The sequence below is a fragment of the Tiliqua scincoides genome, chromosome 8 (assembly GCF_035046505.1).
Source record: "Tiliqua scincoides isolate rTilSci1 chromosome 8, rTilSci1.hap2, whole genome shotgun sequence".
NCBI lineage: Eukaryota > Metazoa > Chordata > Lepidosauria > Squamata > Scincidae > Tiliqua > Tiliqua scincoides.
In genome coordinates, this window is record NC_089828.1 from 29401082 (window position 1) to 29425166 (window position 24085).

The following is a 24085-nucleotide window of genomic DNA, read 5'->3' on the forward strand; positions in this document are numbered from 1 at the left end:
CATTGCTCCTTCCACTTCCTGGATTTGAAAAGAGGGGGTCAGAGAGGGTGAGAAAATGTGAGAGGGAGAGTACTGAGCTTGAAGAACATTGGGGAGTGGGTGGGGCAGAGGCTGGCACTTACTTGGGGAAGGTGGGCAGCATTTGGCATGCCTCGGGAGGTCTTGGTCTGGCCCTGGGTAGGAGTTCTGATGAATAAAGCTTGAGGATGGAGTCTTTGTAGGCCAACAACCCTACGTGCCTACTGTTATTTAGTGCAGCTGGGGAGGGCAAAACAGTAAGTACTGCAGGATACAGTGTAAGTGGCCCCTCCCATTTGCCTTCTGAGCCATTCTGGACAGCAGTGGCAATATGCAGGAGATGTCCTTTGGTTCGGCCAAGCCGTTGCTGTCAGGAATGACCCTGAAGGTGAGTAGGAGGGTACGTTGTGGTGCCTGCAGTACTTACCGTTCTGCCTCCCCCCAGCTATGCTACTGCATAGTACCAATGCTCAAAACAGTGGAGTGCCAGGGGTTTGTGTGTTTGGGTTTGGTATATGTAGAACTCAACTAAGAAACCTTCTTTGTTAGTTGTCTGCTTGTTCTCTTAGTTGGGAATCCTACACCATCTAGTGGACTATGGTAACTAGTGCAGGAAGCTAGAATGAACCGGTAGTTTCATTTCACCAGTTATTGAGACTTTGTGCAAAAGGAGGGGGATGTAAAGAGCATCTTCGGAGGTTTGTCTCCTGTGTAGGTCTGAATTTGGCTCTCTCCTCTGTTAGATTCAAGGTGGTGCTTTCAGGCGACAGACAGGTACAGTACAATGGGTATATGTTAAATTGTGCTGAGCGCCCTAAAAATGTCAGCTACGAACAAAAAGACAGAACAAGGTCACATTTTGCAATGGTAATAAATGAGTCCTCAAAAGAATGATAGGAATGGACCATGAGCAATACGGGATTGAAAAACTGCATTCAAAATGTATAAGTAAATGAATCAAAAAATCATAATTATTACAGTACACTAATAAAATTTATATAAGCATGATTGTTCTATATAGTATTTATATAGTACATGGAATGACAGAAGAAGCCCCTGCCAACTAACTGTTTTACATCAGTGTTTCTCAAACTGTGAAGCCACTAGGTGGGTCGCGAGCCAATTTCAGATGGGTCCCCATTCATTTACAATATTTTATTTTTAATATATTAGACTTGATGCTACCATGGTATAGGACTGCATTTGGGGAAATGTCATAGGCCTGTATTTTTAACAGGCTACTATATATATGGTTTTAACAATGATAATAAATGGCACTTACACCTGGTTAAGTGTGGGTAAGATTGCAGCAGTGGCGTTGCTAGGGGGTGCAGGCCGCACCGGGTGACGCGTGGGGGGGTGACACGCCCTGGGGGGATGATGCACTAAAATCGTGGCTTTAGGAGCTACCCCAGCATGCCATATACCGTTGGATGTGGAATGTCCAGCGGAAAGCAATGCAAAAAACGAGAATGAAATCGCTCCCTTCCTTCAAAAGGTATGATCAAAAAACCGGAAAGAAAAAAATGCATGGAGCCCTATGGAAAGTGAGCCATATCGCACGTTTACTCGCGAGTAGGTGTATTCACCTTAGTCTGTCAGAAAGGACAGGCTGGGGGGAGGGGCCAGGCAGCAGCCGAACAGACGTGCCTCTCTCGGGCTCTTGAAAGGCACTCTGTTTTTTCCCAAAAACTGCAGATCCAAGGAGATCTGAGGATTGTTTGTCAAGAGAGTCAAACTCCTCCATGTGATGGCATGATTCCTGAGGAGATAAAGCCCAGCCAGGGGGCTTTCCCAGGAGATTCCGCCCTCTTGGCAGCAGTGGTGAAGAATTCATTTTGAATCAAGCTGAAGGCCCCTGCAGGGAAAGATGTTGAAAGACTTATTCCGTTTGTGTATGCCTGTTGTGGATTGAGTAATTGATCACCTGATTTGTTTTTTTGGCGTGAGAAGAGGAGGAGGGGGGAAGGTTCCCCCCCCAGCTGTTTATCAGTGTGAGGAGAAATCATAGAGGAGATTTACCAAGCTTGCTATGGATATATGAAAATATAATTACAACTTTACAACTTTGAATTTCGGTGGATTACAAATTAACTGTCCTTGAAAAGTTTGTGTATTGGAGCATTTATTGCCTTGGTTTGTCACTATCGTTTGGGAGTGCCTGAAGGAGCGGCTGGATGTTTTGGACATTCCTGCGGTCGGACATTCCTGTGTTGCCAAGGTTACAAGTCTAAACAAGATAAGAGAAATATAAATAAAACAACAGAGCACCAGTGACATCTAGTGACATCTAGTGGATTTTAAAAGACATTGCAAGAACTGGATTTGTGTTTATAATTGAAGCAAGGAAGATAATACGCTGAGGTCATCTAGTGGCCTTAAAGAATATTGTGAGCAGAAGGAAGGAAGAACGAAGATGGTGGGCAAAACAGTGAAAGTCCGAGGCTCACCAGCATCGGAGACAGGACTTGGAAAATTAGTACAAGAGGAACCCAAAGGGAAAGACTGGAAACAGACTGTGCAAGACAACATAGAAAAACTGTTGTTGATGGTACAGCAACTAACAAACCAATCTGCACAAATTCAAGCTAGTCTGGATGCTTTAACGAAATGATTAGATGATCTTACTGGACAACTGATGGAGGTGAAAATTATATATAGTTAGTTGGCAACCTTCAGTCTCACGAGATTGTGGTATCGCACTCTGAATGGTGGTTCTGGCACAGCATCTAGTGTGGCTGAAAAGGCCAATTCGGGAGTGACAATCCCTTCCACACTGGGAGCAAGTGCAGTCTGTCCCTGGTCTGTCTCCCTGGCTACGGGCCTTCCTTCTTTGCCTCTTTGCCTCAGTCTGTGGGCCAAATGTCTCTTCAAACTGGGAAAGGCCATGCTGCACAGCCTGCCTCGAAGCGGGCTGCTCAGAGGCCAGAGTTTCCCACCTGTTGAGGTCCACTCCTAAGGCCTTCAGATCCCTCTTGCAGACGTCCTTGTATCGCAGCTGTGGTCTACCTGTAGGGCGCTTTCCTTGCACGAGTTATCCATAGAGGAGATCCTTTGGGACCCGGCCATCATCCATTCTCACGACATGACCGAGCCAACGCAGGTGTCTCTGTTTCAGCAGTGCATACATGCTGGGGATTCCAGCTCGTTCCAGGACTGTGTTGTTTGGAACTTTGTCCTGCCAGGTGATGCCGAGGATGCGTCGGAGGCAGTGCATGTGGCAGTGCAGTCCTGTTGTGAGCGAAGAGTCCATGACTCACTGCAGTACAGAAGTATACTCAGGATGCAAGCTCTGTAGACCTGGATCTTGGTATGTTCCGTCAGCTTCTTGTTGGACCAGACTCTCTTTGTGAGTCTGGAAAATGTGGTAGCTGCTTTACCGATGCATTTGTTTAGCTTGGTATCGAGAGAAAGAGTGTCGGAGATCGTTGAGCCGAAGTACACAAAGTCATGGACAACCTCCAGTTCATGCGCAGAGATTGTGATGCAGGTGAGGTGAGGTGAAAATTACGTCAGAAGAAAATAAACAAAAGATTGAGAGATTGGGACATAAGATAAGAAAAGATCAAGCTAAAATATTGGCGATAGAAGAAAATCCACACGATACAGAGACAACGTTAATGGAAATTCAGATGGCTAGTGCAGGTCTAGTGGTGAGGATACAAAATATACCAGAGGAGAAAGGAGAAGATACATCATGACGGATTGTCAGATTAATATCAGAATGGATTGATATACCAATGGAGGAGATATCTAAAGAATTGGACTCACTGAGAAGACTGAGCACTTCTTATCTGAGAAAACACGAATTACCAAGAGAAATCCATGTGAAAATTTATCAGAACCTTTTACAGAGATAAATTACTGAAGGCCTCACAGGAAAAGGAATGGACAGTGGATGATAACAAAGTCAACATTTTGAGACATGTTCCATGGAGAGTAAGGAAGAAGAGAAAAGAATATGAAAACCTGACAAAATTTTTAAGAGAAAGGCAAATGCCATACAGATGGCTCTCCCTGGAAGGTATGTTTTTTCAGTATCAGACACAGAGATATAATATAAATTCAACAATGAAAGCAGAAAACGTCTTGAGTACGGTGATGAGAGATGAGATAAGAGAGGAAGAAAAGGAGGAAGAGAAATTGAGAAGAAAAGAATTAGAATAATATAGACCAGAAATGGAGTCGGATGAAAATAAATCAGATGATTTAGAAACAACAGATGAATCAGAGAGGGAACAGCATAGAGGAGCGAGTAAGAGGCACTCACCAATAGCAACAAGAAAAAGACAAAAAGAGAGGAAGACCAGTAAAAAGAAACGTGATGACTAATGAATAGGGCATTGTTGGGAAATAAAAAATTAGGAGAAGTTTTTGTGGTTTCAGATGAAAAAAAAAAGATGTTGCCATTTATGTTAAAGAAAGATTGAGATCAAATTAATATATGCCTTATAAGATGGACTATTGGACTTGGAGATGTAAGAAGAAACAATAAAACAATGCATGATAAAATTGGGCATAAAATATAGGCCATGATATCACAATAGATCAACAGAAATAAATCTGGAAGTATAAAAAAAAACTTATTAGAGCAATAAATTTTATATTATTTTAGACATTATAAAGAAAATTATGTATACCTACTTATTATGATTGTAACTGTAGTGAGGATCTTAGATATTGGAAGGATTCTAAAATATTAATGAAAAATGAATTAATAGAGAAAATAATGAATGTGACGGAAATGGACAGACTTTTAGAAGTTTTGGATTAACAACGAAAACCAACACAAATTGAACAAGGGAAAAAACCCTGCTTGGTTGAAAATGAAGTTTTAGAAATATATGATAGGGCATTTAGATGATTGTATTACATATATATTATCTTTGATATGATATGATGCATGTATGATGAATGAAAAAAGAATATTAAGAGGTAACTTTAGAAGAGGAATTGATCAAGATATGTAATGATTTATTAGTTTTAGTGGTATATGATAATATGATTTCATGTACCCTTTGTGTTTTTTGTGTAGTGAAGTGTGTTATGGTTTTTGAGTTATGTGTATTTGTTTATAGTTGTTTTTGAAAAAAGTTTAAAAAATTTAAAAAAGTAAAGGGCAGGCTGAGAGAAATCCAACAACACCAGAATGGTCCCAATCCAATGAATGCAGCCCCAAAAAAACACCTGAGAAGGAGGTCCTCCCTCCCAGCTGCGAGTCTATTGAGCCTGAAATGAAGCCATGTGGCTGCGTTTACTCGTGAGTAGGCGAACTTGTCTTAGTCCCTTGGAAAGGGCAGGCTGAGAGGACTCCAACAACACCAGAATGGTCCCAATCCAATGAATGCAGCCCCCAAAAACACCCGAGAAGGTGGTCCCCCTTCCCAGCTGCGAGTCTATTGAGCCCTATGGAAAGTGAAGCAGCCTCACTGTTGCGTTTACTCATGAGTAGGCAGACGTGCCTTGGCTGGTGGTCAGGCAAAGGGGAATGTGAGGACACCAGAATGGTCCCGATCCAATGGAACTGGAGCGCAACAAATGCTCCAGAAGGCAGCCTCCCCCCACTAAAAAGGACAAAAAAAGAGGCTTGAACTGGTAAGGGGAATGTTTTCTATTTTGCACTTGCAAAGCCAGGTGGGTCTTTATATTGATATGCTTGAAATAGAAGAACTTTAAACTGGGCACTGGGGAGGGCTGGAAATCTCACTGATTCTTTGGGGGGGGTGTTATTGCAGGCAGACTACAGAGAAAATTCACTTGGTGGAACAGGACTGGCTCCCCCTAATTTAATTATTTCTTTTATTTTAATTTAATTATTTATAATTATTTATTTTAATTTGCTTGATGATGTCACTTCTGGCCATGACATCCAATGGGTCCTGGACAGATTGTCATTCTAAAAGGTGGGTCCCGGTGCTGAAAGTTTGAGAACTGCTGCAATAAGGTGTTAGTAAGTTGACATGGGGTGTGTGTGTGTGTGTGTGTGTGTGTGTGTGACTCTACAAGTTTTCAAAATCACTTAAATCAGAGTCTGGAGGAATAATACCATCATGTTATATATCAATCAATGCATAATTTCATGCAGAATGCAATGGAACAAACCACATTGAACTATCTGTGTTCTAACAAAAGGTACAGCCAAAAAACCAGTGAGGGTAGGATGATGGTACATCACCACGCCCACCACCTGGAGCATTGCCCCACCCACTGCAAGGGGTGACGCGCAGGCCTCCCGCACCTGGTGACGTGAATCCTAGTGATGCCACTGGATTGCAGCCTAGGATTATTAAAAATTTTCCTGCTTGCTGATGTCACTTCCGGTCATGACATCACTTCTGGTGGGCACTGAGATTGTCATTCTAAAAAGTGGGTCCCAGTGCTAAATGCTTGAGAACCACTGTTTTCGATATGTACATTTTCCCTTTTGTAGTTAAGAAGGAGCCTTATGCAGTCTGGCCAGTATGCATGACAATGTACATGTGTGCAACTCTGAGAGTTTTCTAGCCTGATGGGAATCCTCTTGCTTGCATGAAGGGACAGAAACTGAGAGTGACTGGATTGTCCCCTAAAATATTTCCCTGAAGACAATGATTTCTGTGGTGTTTGGAGCAGGTATGTTATATCAAAATAGTTGCTGCATCTTTGGAAGACAATGTTTTGCTTTGGGGATTTGCTTAGGCAAGCTCTGAAAATGCAATGGTTGCAGGAGAGAGGTTGCTATTTGCTATGTCTTTCACTCTGCATTCTTTTGCATTTATATGTTCTTTGCTATCCAAATAAAGTCAGCCTGGAGAGTGGGAGAGGCACATTTTTCCAACATCTGTCCTGTCCCACCTTCTTCACCCTTCTTGTTCCTCCCTGTTCCTTCTTCAAAGGGTTCTGTTTTCACAGCCTTCACCCCCTCTAACTAGATATGCACATGTCAAAAAATATTTATTTACAAATGAGACCTACAATGAAATGTACCACTCCCAAAACCTTAACTTGCCCAACCAGCCCCACTTGGCTCAAGCAGGCCAATTCTCTCTCCATGCCCTGAGTGCTCTCCACCAGTTCTGCTGTTGTTTTTCTAATGCTTTTTCTATCTCAACACTTCATGGATTCTGGCAGCCCCTGAGCATACTCAGGGCCAAATCCTACCCAACTTTCTAGCACAGATAGAACTGCAATGTAGTCCCAAGGTAAGGGAACAAATGTTCCTTTACCTTGAGGAGGCCTCTTGTGTTACAAAAAGGGGCTGTTTTGGTTTAGGGGAATTAGTATACTACCCTTTTTGGAACTTCAAGATCGCAGGCTGGATAACAAAACAGCGTAATGCAGAGAAATTTCCTTTTAGCTTAAGGAGGAGACTGGGAGAAAGATAACTTTCAATATGATTATATTTTTATTGCAAAAACACACAGGTATACATAATGCACATGGGAAAATGGTAAGTATATGTCTACTTGAATCCTAGTACTTGGATCTAGTGTACCTAACTTTCATGGTGGTTGCGTGTGGAGTGTATTTGGCGCATCCAAAGAAATCAGAAAAGGATAGGTTGTAGGGAAGGATTTTAGGGGTCCCTGATCTGCCAACCCAGTTGCTGACTAAAGATGGGGAAAGAAGGGGAGAAAAAAGGGGGGGAGAAGGGAAAAGGTTCCGGATGCAGATATAGTTACCTGTCTTGTGGAGAGGTTGAATGGGGGGTGGAGAGTCCTATGGAGGAGGACCTCTGCCTTGGAGAGGCAGCCAGAGAGAGAGAACATGTGCCCGGAGTCCTCTCTTAAAAGGATTTTTTTGAGAGGGGCTGGGCACTGAGCTGGGGGAAAACTGCCACCCACCAGGGTGTTTGGGGTCAGGATGTCCCTTATCAGCATATCAGCAAAATTCAATGGGTCTAATGGCTGGCTTCCCTGGCTGGGGAAACTTACAATACGCAGTGATTGATTTAAACAATACAACCATAGGAGACACTTAAGCAACAATTTACTCTTTAGACTTTGTTGCTAAAGTCTTTGTTGCTGTGTGCATGGAGAGGTGGAGGTTGTGTAAACTTGTGACTTTTACCAGGGTTTTTGGAAAAGTGTGCTGGGAGAAGTGTGGCTTGTATTTTGAGGTTTGGCCTTCATGAGTTTTGGTCCATAATACATAACCAGATATAAAATCACAACTAAAAAGGCAAAAGGGGATTTTCATGTAACATCTGTGATCCCCCCCTTACAGGATGCAGCATACACCACATTGACACAGCTACATCAGTGCTGGAAATACAGATAGGATTGGACCTTCAGTTAGCATCAGGCTGTTGGCAGGGGGGGGATCCTTTTATTTTTCTTTCAATTTACACACTGACCTAATTCTACATATTTATGGAGTCCTCCAAGTATATTGGAACTACAGCCCTTTTTAGAGGTCGCCCCATTTATGACCTATACCAGGAATTAGGTGTGTGTGAGAGGGGTATGTTGGTTTAGTTAGACCTCTCAGTGACTTTCAATACCTTTGATCATAGTATCCATCAGGATTGCCTTGCAGGTGTGGTGACTGGAGACACAGTGTACTAGCTCCACTCCATTCTGCAAGGTAGATTTCCAAAGGTTTTGTAGATTTGTACTCTACTATGAAGTTCTGTAAGCCGCCGTTGGGCCCAATCCTAGTCAATTTTCCAGCACCAGTGCAGCCGCAATGCAGCCTTGAGGTAAGGGAACAGATGTTTCCATACGTTTAGGAGGCCTTTGTGACTGCCCCACCACCACAGGATGCAGTGCACACCCCACTGGCATGGCTGCACCAGCACTGGAAAAGTGGATAGGATTGGGGTCTTGGTCATTTGCTTAGGAATAGAAATCTCTCAAATGAATGAATGAATTAATGAGGTGGCCCTGGGGCCTCCTGCTCTGTGTTTTGGCCTTTGGCCCTATGGTGTCCTGCAGGGATCAATTTTATCTCTGGAGTTGTTGAAATTGACATGAAATAGCTGGGGGAAGTAATCAGGAGGTATGAAGCTGAGGGTCACCAGCATGTTGATGGTACACAGCTCTATAGCTCTGCACCAACTCAAACTAGGGAAACAAATGGAAGTCTTGATTCACTGCCCTGTCTGGGTCAGTGATAGATTGGATGAGACTGAAATTAAGCCTGGGCCAAACTGAGGTGTTCTGTAATGTGTGATCCTGGCTACAATTTGTCAGCCAGTGCTAGATGGGGAGGGGAGGGTTCCAATTCCCTTGAAGGATCCGGTTCTGGTTCATAGCTTCAGAGAGATTTCCTGAATCAGGCTACACGCTTGGGTCCCCAGATGTAAGTGCCTTTGTCCTGCTTTGGCTACGTCTGCTCCTGAGTCACTCAGTTCTGGCTATGGTTGTTCTTTCTCATTTCTCTTTTCTAATTATACTGAAAATATTAACAAAGAAAGGGAAGCCTTTTTGAATGATGAGAAGCACAGTGACTTTCTTGAGGTTCCTCTTAGGTGAAGTTACCCAGTGTCACCCCCATTGTGACACACATTTACTTTGCCGCACAGGAGTCTCCAATGCCCTGGTCCACATCCACCACACATCCTCTTCCCCTCCACTGCTCTCTTTTTCAATCCAAGGAGTGGGAGAAAGAGGAGCAGTGGAGGCCACATCTGGCGCATGTTGAGTGAGGGGAGATGGCATTGAGTGTATTGCTTCAGACCCTGGGAGGTCAGGGGTCAGCCCCACCTACTTGCATCATTTGGTTGGCTGGGCTTCTGTTGTAACTGCTGTCTTTGCTTTGGCCTCTTCATTTTTGGTTTTGTTTTGAAATTGATTGGGTTGGGTTGCATTTAATTGTTGAATTTGCTGCTATTTTATTAATAATATAATAATAATAATATACAGTATTTATATACCGCCTTTCTTGGTCTTTATTCAAGACTTTATTCAAGGCGGTTTACACAGGCAGGCTTATTAAATCCACGCAGGGATTTTTACAAATTGAAAGAAGGTTCTCTCTTTCAAGAACCACCACATTCAAGCTGTTACACTCCGATCTGGTTTAACATTCTGGCCTCCATCCTCCCATGCTCCGAGCAGATGGAACAGCTCAGCTGCAGCTTGCCAGCTGCTTCAAGGTCGCACGGTGCAGGTGGCCTCGAACTGGCGACCTTGTGGATGTTAATCTTCAGGCAAATGGAGGCTCTACCCTCTAGACCAGACCTCTAGACCAGACCTCCTACAATATTATTTGTATTGCTGTTTTTGTTTCCTCGTAGTGCTGTTTTGTTAGCCACCTTAAGTGCCTTCTTTTAAGATGAGAAAGGCAGGATGGATGCCACTTTTGGATGCCACTTTTTTAAGGAAATAAAGCTTACCTAAGGTCACCAAATGAGTTCCAGCCTGATGGATGATTTGATTGGGGGAGTTCCTGACTCACATACTCATACTCTTAGGTTGCAACCCTATGCTAATGCATTCAGAGGCCACCCACCACCATCAACCCCCCCCCCACCTGCCACCTCCTCCTCCCAGTCTAGCCCATCACGCTCTTCAGCTCCACACATCCACTTATGCTCCATTCTTCTCTTCCTTTTTGAATCCGGGGTGGGGGGAGCCACAGAGATGGGCAGAGGTGAATGGTGGTCACCTCCCACCAATCATCCACTTGACTGCCTCAATTCGCTTCATGGAAGGGCCACCCTGGGAGTCTCCTTAGGAAGTCAGTGGTGCCCCACAAAAAGTTAGGAGTGCTGGTGGTGTAAGGAGTGCTGGTGGTGTAACAGAGACACCCTTACTTTGAGCATGCCATTGCCTGAAACAGTTGGGCTCCCAGGGCTGCCACTTTTGTGTACTGTATATGGGGTAGTAGTCTTCTTGGTTCAATGTGTGCCTGCTCTCTTAATCAGAAATCCCACGCCATCTAGTGGACCATGGTAACTGGTACACAAACCTAGAATATACTTTCACACACCCTTGAATATTGGGTTTATTCCCAAGAGGAGAGAGATGTAAAGAGCATCTCTGGAGATTTGTCTCTTCTGTAGATCAGAGTTAGGAATGACATCCATTGCTCTCTTCTTCAGGTTCAATGGTGTTCTCAGACAACAGATCACAAATATATGTTTATGCATGTTTTTTCTTGAAATGAATATATTTTAACACATATTTTGTTCTAATGAATATCTTTCAACAAATACATTTTAACAATGTGTGCTGAGGATCCTAAGTAAATAAGCTTAAAAAAAAAACAACCCTGAATAAAATTCGCATTTTACACAAATATACTCAAAAGTATATAGGATATACTTTGAGTATATTGTACTCAAAAATACTACAGGAATGGATCGTGCACAATGCACAGATAAAGAAACTACATTCAGCAGGTATCAGTAGTAGTAGTAGTAGTAGTAGTAGTAGTAGTAGTATTCATTTATTCATTTATGTAGCACCTCACCTGTACATGGTGCTTGACAAAGAATGAGAGGACATGTCTCTGCCTGATAAATATTTTATTTATCAGAGACTCTCTAGCCCACCACTCCTCTTATTTCCTCCACACGTCTTCTGCTCATTGGAGGTAGCTGAGTGGGCAGAGGTGGGCATCCTTGCCAATTTGCCACCTGAGGCAACCATCTCAGTTGCCCCCATGGAGTTTCATATGTCTTCATGTCTTGCTGATTGCTCAGTGCTATGCGGGGCATTGTAGAGAGGGAAAAAAACATAGCAGGTTGCTGCTGGCAAGCTGTTGTTACTGCTGCCTCTGGAAGAAAAGAAACCAGTGCCCATGCTTGCATCTGCCACCACGTCACAGGGAGGAGGTCACTCAATGAATGGATTGGAGTTCCTAACTGGGCCCAATCCTTCCCAGGGGCAGGTGTCAATAGGACCCCCCCCCCTTCAGTGTGCTTGAGTTGTCTGCCCCATGCTGGGCCCAGCCTGCTCTGTTCATCCAGCTGGGAACCTTGCAAAAAGCAGGGTCCTTGATCACACAAAACTTGTACATGCATAAGCTCTATTTAGAAGTTCTAATGAATATGGTAGGATCAGGACCTACAACAAGGGCCAGCCTATCCATGAGGCTGACTGAGGCAGTTGTCTCAGACAACAGCTTGGTGGAGAGCACCAACCCCAGTCACCTCCACTGCTGCTCATCTTCCTCCCATTCTTTGCACTGGAAGAGGAAGAGGGGGGTGGAGCAAAAGAAAAAATGTGAAGGAGAGTGGTAGGGTATAGAGACACTCTAGCCCACCACTCTCTTCTCCTCCATTCATCTTCTGCTCTGTTCCCATCTTTCTTTTCCAGTCCAGGAAGTTGGACAAGCAGAGGCTGGCACATCACCAGGCAAGAGGGAGGCAGCATTTCACACCCCACCTCAAATGCCAGGAAGTATTGGGCTGCCCCTGATCCCAAACCCCGCTCCCACCTCTACATGCAATCAATCAACATTCATAACATTCAATCAACATGAATACCTTGTCTGAAGAAGACTTGGTAGTTGTAGTTGGTCTGTGGAACTGCTTGCCACAGGATGTGGTGATGGCATCTGGCCTAGATGCCTTTAAAAGGGGATTGAACAAATTTCTGGAGGAAAAATCCATCACGGGTTACAAGCCATGATGTGTATGTGCAACCTCCTGATTTTAGAAATGGATTATGTCAGAATGCCAGATGCAAGGAAGGGCACGGATGCAGGTGTCTTTCTGTCTTGTGCACCCCCTGAGGCATTTGGTGGGCCACTGTGAGATACAGGAAGCTGGACTAGATGGGCCAATGACCTGATCCAGCGGGGCTGTTCTTATATTCTTATGTTTTTATGACTTAACAGACTGAGCTGAATATGTGTTTGGTGTCATCAGAATCTATCAAAAGTGTGCCATCTAGTGGCTACCATTGGGAGCAAACACCAAAAATTGTGGGAGTGCCTTGCAAATAGCGAGGGCGATTAAAGTATTGATGCCATCACTAAAATCATTTGTTGAGACAGATCAGTGGCAATGATTAAACTGCAATGAATGATTTAAGCGTTTCTCATAATTGGAAGTCATGAAGTGTAATTAAGATGCTGAAATGTTTAAAAGTCTTATAGATATACCTATGTCTATCATTAAGGATCAGACTAATGCAACTGCTTAAGGACTCGGTAATGAAAATTACATTTATTTGAAAATGGAAATGGAGTCCTTTAACTTTATTGAGCTAATTAGCAGCATCATTCAGCAATGTCAGCAATGAAATAGTTCTGCCAGAACTGTTCGGGGGTGGGGGGAGGGGAGGACAAGAGCATTTGTACTAATTGTTTTTAAATTCTGTGTTTTCAGATTACGTACTAAACTATAGATTGTCTTTATGGACTGTCAATCATGTCACCTGAACCGGATAATTGTTGAAATTTACTGGACAGAGATGGAAAGTCAGCATTAGATCAGTAGTCAAAGGCAGTTGATGCAGGGCAAGCCAAAGATTTCTGCGTGCAGTGTATCAAATGCCAGTGTATCAAATGCCAGCCCCCTCTTTTCTGACAGTGTGCCAGCTGCTACCACTGGCACTCCTCCTTTTGGATTTAAAAAGGAAGATGGTAATGGGATGGAAGAAGAAGTGTATAATAAAGAAGAGTAGTGGGCTAGAACAGGAGAGGAAGAGTCTCTGAAGTTCTAGCCCACCACTCTTCTCTCCTCCATACTTCTGCTCTGTTTCCTTCTACCTTTTTTTAAAATCCCGGAACAGTAGCAGAAACAGACAGGGGCAGGTGGATGGACAGAATTGGGTAGCAGGCACCATGCCAATCCACAATCCCAGTGGACCTCATGGATGGGCCAGCCCCAAATTGGTAGATGCAGAGTTTGACATGGGCCTCATAAGTTTGTATAAAAGACACCTGACTTAAGCCATGTCTAAGCCAGAGAAAATCAGAGCAAACGTATCTGCAAAATGCCAAGTAAATTAATGGACATCAGTGTTACTCTCAGCCTGACTAGAAAGAGTTGTTATAGGTTCTTTGTAATTCATGTGGGCAGCATCAGAGTTCAGCCAGCTCTTTGGCTTTTCTCATTGTGGCAGCCTGGAGAGAAGAAGCAGTGGAGATGGGCAGGCAGAGGTGACTGCTCCCTGCAAATCTGCCACCTGAGGGCACTGCCTCAGTTGGCCTCATGGTTGGGCCAGATCTACATTAGTGTTTTTTCCCCTTGTTTTAGCAATTACTACTGGCCTCCTAAAGTATCAAGAATACTCTGTCTGTTCTTTCCTATAGCAAATGTACTGAGAGAGAGAGAGAGAGAGAGAGAGAGAACGCTACCATTCTTTTGTCCAGAAGTAAAGCCCGTAACATATTCTGTTTTATTGCAGCTTGCAAAAGGAAAGAGCAAGAACATGGGAAGGACAGAGGGAACACCCCCAAAAAGCCCAGGCTGGTCTTTACGGATGTCCAGCGTCGAACTCTACATGCCATATTCAAGGAAAATAAGCGCCCATCTAAAGAATTGCAAATCACAATTTCACAGCAGCTGGGTCTGGAGCTCAGCACGGTCAGCAACTTTTTCATGAACGCACGGCGGAGGAGTCTGGATAAGTGGCAGGACGAGGGCAGCTCCAATTCAGGCAACTCATCGTCATCCTCTTCATCAAGCACTTGTACCAAAGCATAAAAGGACTGGCCACAAACGAAACCTCGGTGGAAAAGCTTTAAAATAGATGAACCAATGAACAGGGCCTCAAGAAAGCAGGTTTATACTTTAAAAAAAAACTCTTTTAAAAAAAATGTTATTTATAAGTCTAAAGAAACCAAAGACCTTCTTTCACCTGACTGTGACTCTGCTGTACGAAACACACTTTAGTAGGATGATGGCTTGCAAAACAAAGAGACCGGCCACTGGTTTTACACCTTCATCCATGATCTGTTCCACCATACTTGGCTGGTTAGTGGTTTGGAGCACTGCAATTACTTGTTACCAAGGAACATGGTTTTCCGAGTTGGCTCTTCACTCCCCCAGCAATGCCATGGAGGTGGATGGTGTAAATATTATTCTGGTGTACACCTATGACAAGAAATTGATCCAGGGCTGGTCTTCAGAGAGTATGACCATAAATAGCATTGAGTCACCTGAGTTCATGTTAACAGTAGTGTGATTTTGCTCTTTAATTGTCTGAACTTTGCCAGTGCAATACCTGGATCCAAGTTCGAATAAGGCAAAGAAAGGTTGAATGTTCCCTGAACCAGTTGCATTCTCTTTGTTTGTTAAGGAATCTATCCACCTTTTCTTTTTTTAAAGGACACAAACCCCATTGCTTTGCAAAAATCTCGGTACCAAAGAACACATTTAATCTTCTATTGCAGGTATTTTGTTGCAATGTTTTTAATACTCCAAAGCTATTTTTACACAAAGTTCTATATAGATCTAGAGGGATAAACTGATCTTATGATAGAAAAGAACAAACTGTAAACAAGACTGTTATTCTAATGGTGAACAATACTATTTTTCCCATTCCTGATAAGAAACAATAGCATGCGGTTATAATGACCACACATTGCAATCCTGAGCATGTTTATTCAGATGTCAGGCTACCTGAACTCATGAGACTGGCTTCCTAATAAGCGTATATAAGCCTAAGACTCTTGGAACAGGATCTTACATTTGTTGAAATGAAAGTCCCCAACTTTAAGATAAATCCTAGATAGTGCCCCATTGTTTTAACTAGATGCATATCCCATTGAAATTCAGGATGGCTTATGGCATCCCAGTAATTCATTTCTCTCTCTGACTCTATATTTTGGAGAAATTTTGCCTCATTCTATCTTCCAACACAGGAACCATTTTATAAGTGCCCAAACATAAACCAGGTATGTGTTTTATTTGTAGAAATAATTTGTGCTCATGGCATTTAACTTACTGTGCAATCTTATACATGTCTACTTAGAAGTAAGCCCCACAGTGGGGCCGACTCCCAGGTAAGTGTGTATAGGATTGCAGCCTTAACTGCTTAAAAGTCAAACAGCAAATGGTCTGATCCTGCTCTTCAGAACTCAATGGACTTTGAACATGCTTCACTGGGGAAGGTGTTTTTAACTGTGAATCACAATCCAACCCAGAGTTGAAGAGAGGAAGCTGCTTTATCCTTTGGTCCATGGAGCTCAGGATTGCCTGGTCTGATTGACAAGCAGCTCTAAGGTTCCAGGCAAAAAGGGCTCTTTCCCAATCCCAGTCCTACCTAGCTTATGCAGCCAGGGATTGAACCTGGGATCTTCTGCATGAGCCGCAGTCCTTCCTCCAAAATGTGCTTCAAGGTGCACATTAAGTGCTCCCATTAAATGAAATGATTTGCATTTGCCACTGCATTTGGACAGTGGTCCATGGATGTAAATGTAGAAGTGGGGATGATTGGCCGTTTCTGACCCAATTCTGTTTTACTGACAGTAAATGAGGAAACCCAGGACTGGCCCAAGACCTCCTGACAACTGAGGTAGCCCCAATAGCACAGCTACAGGGGGAGCACAACAGCACTAAGTTTTGCAGGGTGCTGTTACCCTGCACGTGCCCAATCTCGTCTGATCTTGGAAGCTAAGCAGGGTCAGGCCTGGTTAGTACTTGGATGGGAGACCACCTGGGAATACCGGGTGCTGTAGGTTTATACCATAGTCTTTCAAGACTGAAGGTTGCCAACCATCAACATGTAAGCAGCCCCTCACCATCAGAGCCATTCCAGGTGAGAGCAAATCTCCACTTTGTTCTTGCCACCTGGAATAGCTCATAAGAACAGCCCCACTAGATCAGGCCATAGGCCCATCTAGTCCAGCTTCCTGTATCTCTCAGCAGCCCACCAAATGCCCCAGGGAGCACACCAGATAACAAGAGACCTCATCCTGGTGCCCTCCCTTGCATCTGGCATTCTGACGTAACCCATTTCTAAAATCAGGAGGTTGCACATACACATCATGGCTTGTACCCCGTAATGGATTTTTCCTCCAGAAACTTGTCCAATCCCCAATGCCTCCAAGGGGGCGGGGCAGCTTACAGGGCATGTTAATGCACCCTGCAAAACTTAGTGCTGTGCTCCCTGTAGCTGTGCTACTGGGCAGTACCCCCTTTATCCGATAATGTGCCAGCCTCTGCTCCTCCCAGTCTTCGGTGTTCTAGCTCAGCACTCTCTTCCCTCCACATTTCCTCTTCCTCTCTTTCCCCATCTTCCTCTTCCAGTCCAGGGATTAGAAGGACAAGGAGGAGCAGTGGAGGCAAGAGAAGGCAGGCAGAGATGGGCGCCCCCCCTCACCTGCCTGAGGCCACCATTTCAGTGGCCTCCTGGATGGGCCAGCCCAGAGGGAACCCTATCATTTGCTGTTGGAAGCCAGTCTCGTTGAGAGTCATTTTAGCATGGCAGGGTTAGTGGTCACTTCGATTGCTACCCAGTTTTGAGAAAGCATGAGAATATTTAACCCTTGATTCTTCTGAATGAGACAAGCACTCCAAACCACCATCACACACGTGAGAAGGATGAGATGAACAGTATAATACCACATGATTTTGATGGTTATGCTGTGATGGCATTGCAGCATTATAAACAGCTAGACTTGCGCAGGCATGCTTAGGCTGATTCTAGAACAAATCAACTGTGAAGGCGATTGTGAAGGAAGGTGCACATGTCTATTAGAGCCCAAAGAAGCTATGGACAGGGCTGGCACAAGATCTCCTGGTGCCTTAGGTGATGCCACCCACCTTGTGTGGCCCCTGGCTATGCCAAATGCTACTTCTTTGCCTGGCAATGAACCAGCTGCCTCCATTGATCCTCCTCCTCCTCCATGGAGTCTCAAAAGAAGATGGGAACAGAGAAGAAATGTGGAGAAGAGAATGATGAGCTAGAGAGTCAGAGCCATGCTCTAGCCCACAACCTTCCTCTCCTCCACACCTAATCTTCTGCTCTATTCCCCTCTTCCTTTTCAAATCCAAGGAGCTGGAGCCAAAGGAGAGATGGGCAGGTGAAGGTGGGCAGCAGGCGCTCTCCATGAATTTGCTGCCTGAGGCAATCACCTCAGAGCTAACCTCAATTTGTCATAATTCAGGGCATAGAATAAATAAACTTAAGTTTACCTTAACCAGCTTGTAGACCAATTTAGTTCCAAGTTTTTCTATTGTCCCTCTGTTGGGGGTCATTTTAAAAAATGAACAGGTCACTTTTCCTTTTGAATATCTTTTGTGTCTATTATCTGATGGTCAGTTTATAATGATGCAATTTTTCAAACAGCCAAACCAAACAGATATTTTTCAAACTTGAGAACTCAGCCATACCACAAGCTCATATTTTCATTGTAATGTCTTTTGAGACAATATGCTAAAACCAAAGAGGATTTTAATACCAGCATAGAATTTTTACCCAATATGCAATTTCAGTATGTCTTGCTAGATATATATTTAAATATCTTCCATCACACAAGCAGCGGTTTGGCCCATGCAAAATGCTTTACAGCCCAATCCTGTGCACATCTACTCAGAAGTAAGTCTCATAAGTGCCAATGGGGCTTACTCCCAGTAAAGTGTGAATAGGATTGGGCTGTCACTCAACACACAAGCCATTGTGACTGTCTTCAGGCAGCACTCATGTGGACAAACGTAATGTGTGAACTAGGCAATTATGGGTACAACCAGCAGTCATTTGTATGATCACAGTGACTAGAGCATGGTGTCACAGTGAGTGTTGTTGCCCGCTGTAAGTCTGATCAGCTGTTTCACATGCCCCATTGGTGTCTATGTAAATGCCATAAATGGGAAGCATCAGGGCTGCTTGTATGAATGGAAAATATCTTGTGGGGAAACACCCATGTTGTATTCATTCTCTCTCTCTCTCTCTCTCACACACACACACACACACACATACATTTGCCTCAAGCCAACTTGGGCCCCAATTCTATGCATAGAAGCAGGCTTCTATGAGCACATTCTGCTGAACGGAGAATCACATGCATGCCCAGATGCTGGATACATCATTCCCCAGCCTGATCCAACAGCTGGAACATGCACAGAGGAGCTGTGGCCACACCACTGTTTAAGATGGGGCACCAGGGTGGTTATAGCTCCCCTCACTTCCCACCTGCTTGTTTTACAGATCTATGCATGCATACCCTTAGTTCATGCTTATTAGTTATACATACTTTTTCACTTTGCTCTTAACAGATATCTCTCAGCAACTTCACCATCCATGGCACACTTTGAATATGCTAGGTTTCTTTGCAATCTTTCAGGCCAGTCAAGGGCTGCAGGGAGCTGGCATTGGGCCTGGGCCAAGATACCTGATTGGCCTCCCCTTTCTAAATTTGTTTTGTACTATATGGTTTGTTTTGCCATGGTCCAGACCCCCTGGAAGCCTGGGCCCTAGGGATTTTGCTCCCCCTGCCCCCTCTTGTCAGACCTGCCTTCTTCCAAAGAGCTCAGGGTGGTATACATAGTTCCACCTCCCTCCTTTTGCCCTCACAACAACCCTATGAGGTAGGTTAGACTGAGAGATAATAACTGGCTCAAGGTCACCCAGGAAGGTTGTGGCCGAGTGGGAATTTGAACCTGAATCTTCCAGGTTCAACACTGGAACCACTACACCATCCTGGCTCTCCCGGCTCTCCCTGAGTTTCCATCCATCTAAGATAGCTCCAATGACATCACAGAAGTCACAAAAAAAGAGGGCCTATTGGACATTTTCAGTGTTCATACTGTTGAAAGCCTGTCAAGCTGACCTTGAAGATTGCAGATTCCTGTCCAGGCCCACACAAATGTTTCACATAACGTGGATGGTGAGTCCATTGCCAGCTTTGCTATACCAAAGAGTCTTAGGACACATTTCCTCATGGAATTGATCATACCTGTTTTCCATGAAGGGGTAGGACTCCTGCCTCCTTTCTTCTTCCTTTGGATGTGAGATGAACACTATGCATTTAGCAAACAAAGAGAAAGCACGGACCTTTTTCTATCTAGCTGCGTTTAGGTAGCATTCAATGGCCCAGGAGGCCAGGTTGGAGACTTTCTTTGGCCTTAATGGGTTATCATTGTGGTGTGGTTAGTTTTACAATACATTTTTGTAACTATTTCCTTAAGACGAAGATGCAGGAAGAGTCAGGAATAGTTACGCCCACCTCTTAAAAAAAAACAGAAAGAAAAAAGAAAAAAATGTGTGTGAAGCTCTACTATTTATAGTGTGAACCAAAGATGCTACCTCACTCAATTTCCATTGGTGATTTTAATCACGTTGATGAAACCAAAGAATACCAAAGATTTTTCATGCACGGCCTGGGTCTGAAAAAGGGGACTCATTCTGCTGAACCCGGCCCCCCTTCCCCGTCTTTTACTCAGTGTGTAAATTTGTCTTCATTCATAACGATAATAATTACAACTTTCACAACAATGACAATAAAACTCTCGGCAAACATGTTGCAAACTTTATAACCTAGGATGAGTGCCTTGCTTGAACCAAAGTGTTAAACCGCTCTTGACCTCTTTATGTCTCACCTTATAGATACTCTTTGAATACCTCAGCCTACTAGAAAGGCCACTAATGAAAAAATAAATAAAAGAAATAATTCTTCTTCACCGTGGTGCTTTTTGCCATGCAATCATGCAATGAAACTTCCTTTGATACCAAAGGGAAATGTTTGTTTTGATTTCCACTTCCTTGCTGGCAAGCCAAAGCTTTCCTCTTCCTCCCCCTTTGCAGGAAGCTTGAGTCCTCTATCCAGACAAGGCCGTGCATAACTTTTAACCAATTCCTCCAAATACCTCATAATAATAAATCATTAGGGTTACGTTGTATAGAGAGTCTATGTGCTAAGGCAGAAGTTGCTAACTTGCTAACTGTCAAGGTTACTTTAAAAGTTATAGCTTATTTATTTTGAGGGCTTGATTCTTCTTTGTAAGGAGTTTGATTTTTTTAAAAGTTGTTTGGGTTTACGTTTGTTTTTTTTTATTTCCTTCATTTGCTTTTTGGTAGAATTGTTCAATAATCCAACGAAGGTCTTTCATCTAGGTTTTGAATGTCACTGAAAGCCTGTTGTTAAAGAGTTTAAGAAAGGGATTTTTGTTGTTCTCATTTGAAGATTTTGTTGTTGTTGAATTGTCAATGTCCTTTTTACAGGGTACAAACACAAATGTGTTCCTATTTTTTTTTATTATGGTGTGATTTTAATTTAATTATATTTTATATGCATTTATTTAATCACTGCTCTAATTTATGACAATGTGGAAAATGTGTATATAATTACCAAAGTTTTATGTTACAATCTTTTGTGTTCCTGATACTAAGGTCAGCTGAAGTTTTGTGCTTTTCCAGGCTGCAGGGTGTATCTTCAGCATGATCTTAGCAAGCACTTCAATGTGTGTTAAATGACTACAAACACTGCCAGGTTACCCCTCCCTTCCTCCAAGATAACTTGTACATGCCAAAATGAGTGTTTCAAGGTAGTACTTTTGTCACATAGAATGCAGAACAGCACTCTTAATGTGTGTTACCTTTAATTTATTTGTCTTTTTCTAGAAAAAAAAAAGTTATTTTGTGGGTAGGACCTGCCCATCCAAAAGATTGAAATGTTGTTAAAAAGCACTGGCATTTGTGAGAGACTTTGCTGCTTTTGTCGTGTGTTTCTTTTTGGTTTTGTTGTTTTGGGTTGTTTTTGTTTTTCACCCAGGTAAGGCTGGCAGAGGGCATGAAACGAAATGAAGCTAACTTGAATTTGGAAATGTCCTTCAATAAACAATACGTGCATCAACAGACCTATGTTTTTCACAGGGCTAAAGAGGCTCATGTGTGATGCATTCAGATCCCCTCTGGCTCTGGAGCCAGCAGGAAAGAATGGCTGAATTAAAAAAGGCAATATGGAAAAAGAGCATTAAAAAAGAGCCGAAAGTGCTTTAGAGTGTTACTAGGTGGTGGAAGAGTACACATTCTCCCTATTATGAATGTCTCCCCCCCCCCCCCGGGGAGGCCCAAGATCTCCCAGCACTTCAAGTAACATGTCAGATATATGCTGCCCCCACTTGTGCAGCAGCATGCAAGCCTCTACCCCTCTTCCCAGTCCCTGGATTTGAAAAGAAAGGGAGAAACAGGAAGTTATGGGAGAAGAGTACTGGGCTAGAGCATCTCTGATAGTTCCCCTCCCCACTACAAGAGAACTTCCAAAGTGATACAACCATGTGGACTTGTTCCCAGGGGTAGGTTGGCATGGGGCATCTACCCACATCTGCCTGCCTACCTCCACTACCTCCCACTCTCTAAATTTGAGAAGGAAGAGAAGAACACAGTGGTGCAGGATGTAAGGAGGCCAAGGATGCCTCTGGTGCTCTAAGACCACCCCTCTCCTCTCTTTCACACTTTGTCTTCCATTCCATTTCCTTTCTGAATCCAGGGAGTAGGAGGAGCAACAGCAGCAGACACAGGTGGCAAGTACCCACTTCCAATCCAGTGCCAGAGGTGGTTGCCTCCATCAGCATAATCAACAGACCAGCCTTGGGTTTCCTCTGAGAGAACATTGATAGAATGCTACCCACCACAAAATTCCAACAGATGTATTTAATCCTTCACATGCTGACAGGTCTTGTCCACAGAGCCCCCTCAGATGTGCACTCTACTACATGTATGTGCGTAACATTTAAGGGCAAGCCTCAGCTTGTGCAAGCCCCCGCTACATATACAACATGATGTGTGATCAGTGCACAACCACTTCAGTCCCTGCTTGTATATCCCTGTGCATGTGTTCTGTCTGCCACACAACTCAAGCCACTTAACCCAGGCCTAATGAGGATGCTGAGCAGGGACTTGTCCCAAGGAATATCTCAAGCATTACAAGAAGCTGTTGCCAAGCTGGCCACATCCATTGCACTGATGCCTCTTAAGACTTCTCTGTTTGATTCTGAACCCATCAGCTCAGGAAATCAGGGGGAAAGATGCTGGGAGCTGATACCCAGGCTACAGGGGATCCACAGCCTCCAGCTCCCTTTCTAAACACCCTTTATGTTAAGGAGAGCTGTGTAATTCAAGATCTGAAGAAGTTAGAAGACAACCACCTTTCCTCTTTTCCTACTCTACACACTTCCTGGTCACAAAGAAATCTCAGTCCCCAACATGATGTAATGTTGGAAATTCGCGGGAGGTACTGTTAAAATACCTGGGCTTGCTTTCAGTAGTCATCTGATGCCAATTTCTGGAAACTCCAGGCCACTCCTAGAAAGTTGGCCACCTAATTCAGGAGGATTCCTCATAGGATTGCAGCACAGCCACCCCCTCGCCTGCCATGATGCTGCCTCTGACATTGCACCGCAGTGCCAAACACATTGCACCATGCCAATGCAGTGCTCCTCTGGGCCACACAGCTAAGCACCCAGCAGCCCTCTCCTCCCCCCCCCATCCCAGCCTAATTCAGCAGGTGCTTTTTAGCTATCAACTGTTCAAGTACTCTAGTCAGCACCAAGTCTGAAGCCTGATAGACTCCAACAGGAACCAGGCTAAGAGCAAATGTTTTTCTATTTGCTCCCATGGCAGATGCAGTGGCTGAGCTTGGGCTTGCTTTCTAATGTGGTATAGAGGAGCTGTGCATGAATGCAGCTGTTGAAGCAACCCCCATGATGACTATCACCACCATGACACCAGACTGCACTGTTATCACCAACCCAGCCTTGTGGGGTTGGTACATTAGTGGTCCTAAGCAGACTGGATAGTTTGAGCAGTAAAGCACATTCTGTGCAAGTAATGATGCCAAGTGTTACTGAATAAGTTTACTCAACCTAGCAACCAGTCAGAAGTCAAGAATATGGTTGGGTATTCGTGTATGTTTTTTCCCTGGTTGTTTTGGCAACTTTGGTCACAGAAGTGGCGCTGTGCATGGAAGTTGAAAAGGAGCAGGCTTTCAGTGGGAGGGCCTCCGCTTGCTTTGAATGGTTTGGTACAGAGGTTTGCCTGACCCAGCAGTGGCACTCCTGGTGTGGGGATGCCACTGCAGAAGAGGGGCGGATTATGCTGCAATCCAGTGAGGAGCTCTTCTGCAGGTTGTGCCCCCAATCAGGCAGAAGCTGGGCCATCACCTCCTTAATATGATTTGTCATGATTATGCTTTATAATCATGGCAAGATCATTTTCACTTTCAGCTCCAACATCTATTGAAAGAC

At 43.9% G+C, this 24085-nt stretch overlaps 1 protein-coding gene and 1 pseudogene across 1 annotated transcript in view; both read left to right on the forward strand.

Moving 5' to 3' along the window:
• Window positions 1-14602, forward strand: part of ONECUT1 (one cut homeobox 1) — a 34598-nt gene extending 19996 nt beyond the window's left edge. The window contains exon 2 of the mRNA XM_066636304.1: window positions 14304-14602. Coding sequence (XP_066492401.1) covers window positions 14304-14602 — 299 coding nt within the window. The remainder of the gene's footprint in view (window positions 1-14303) is intronic.
• A 1860-nt stretch (window positions 14603-16462) lies between these two features.
• LOC136659497 (5S ribosomal RNA) lies at window positions 16463-16581 on the forward strand (annotated as a pseudogene).
• Window positions 16582-24085: the final 7504 nt, after the last annotated feature.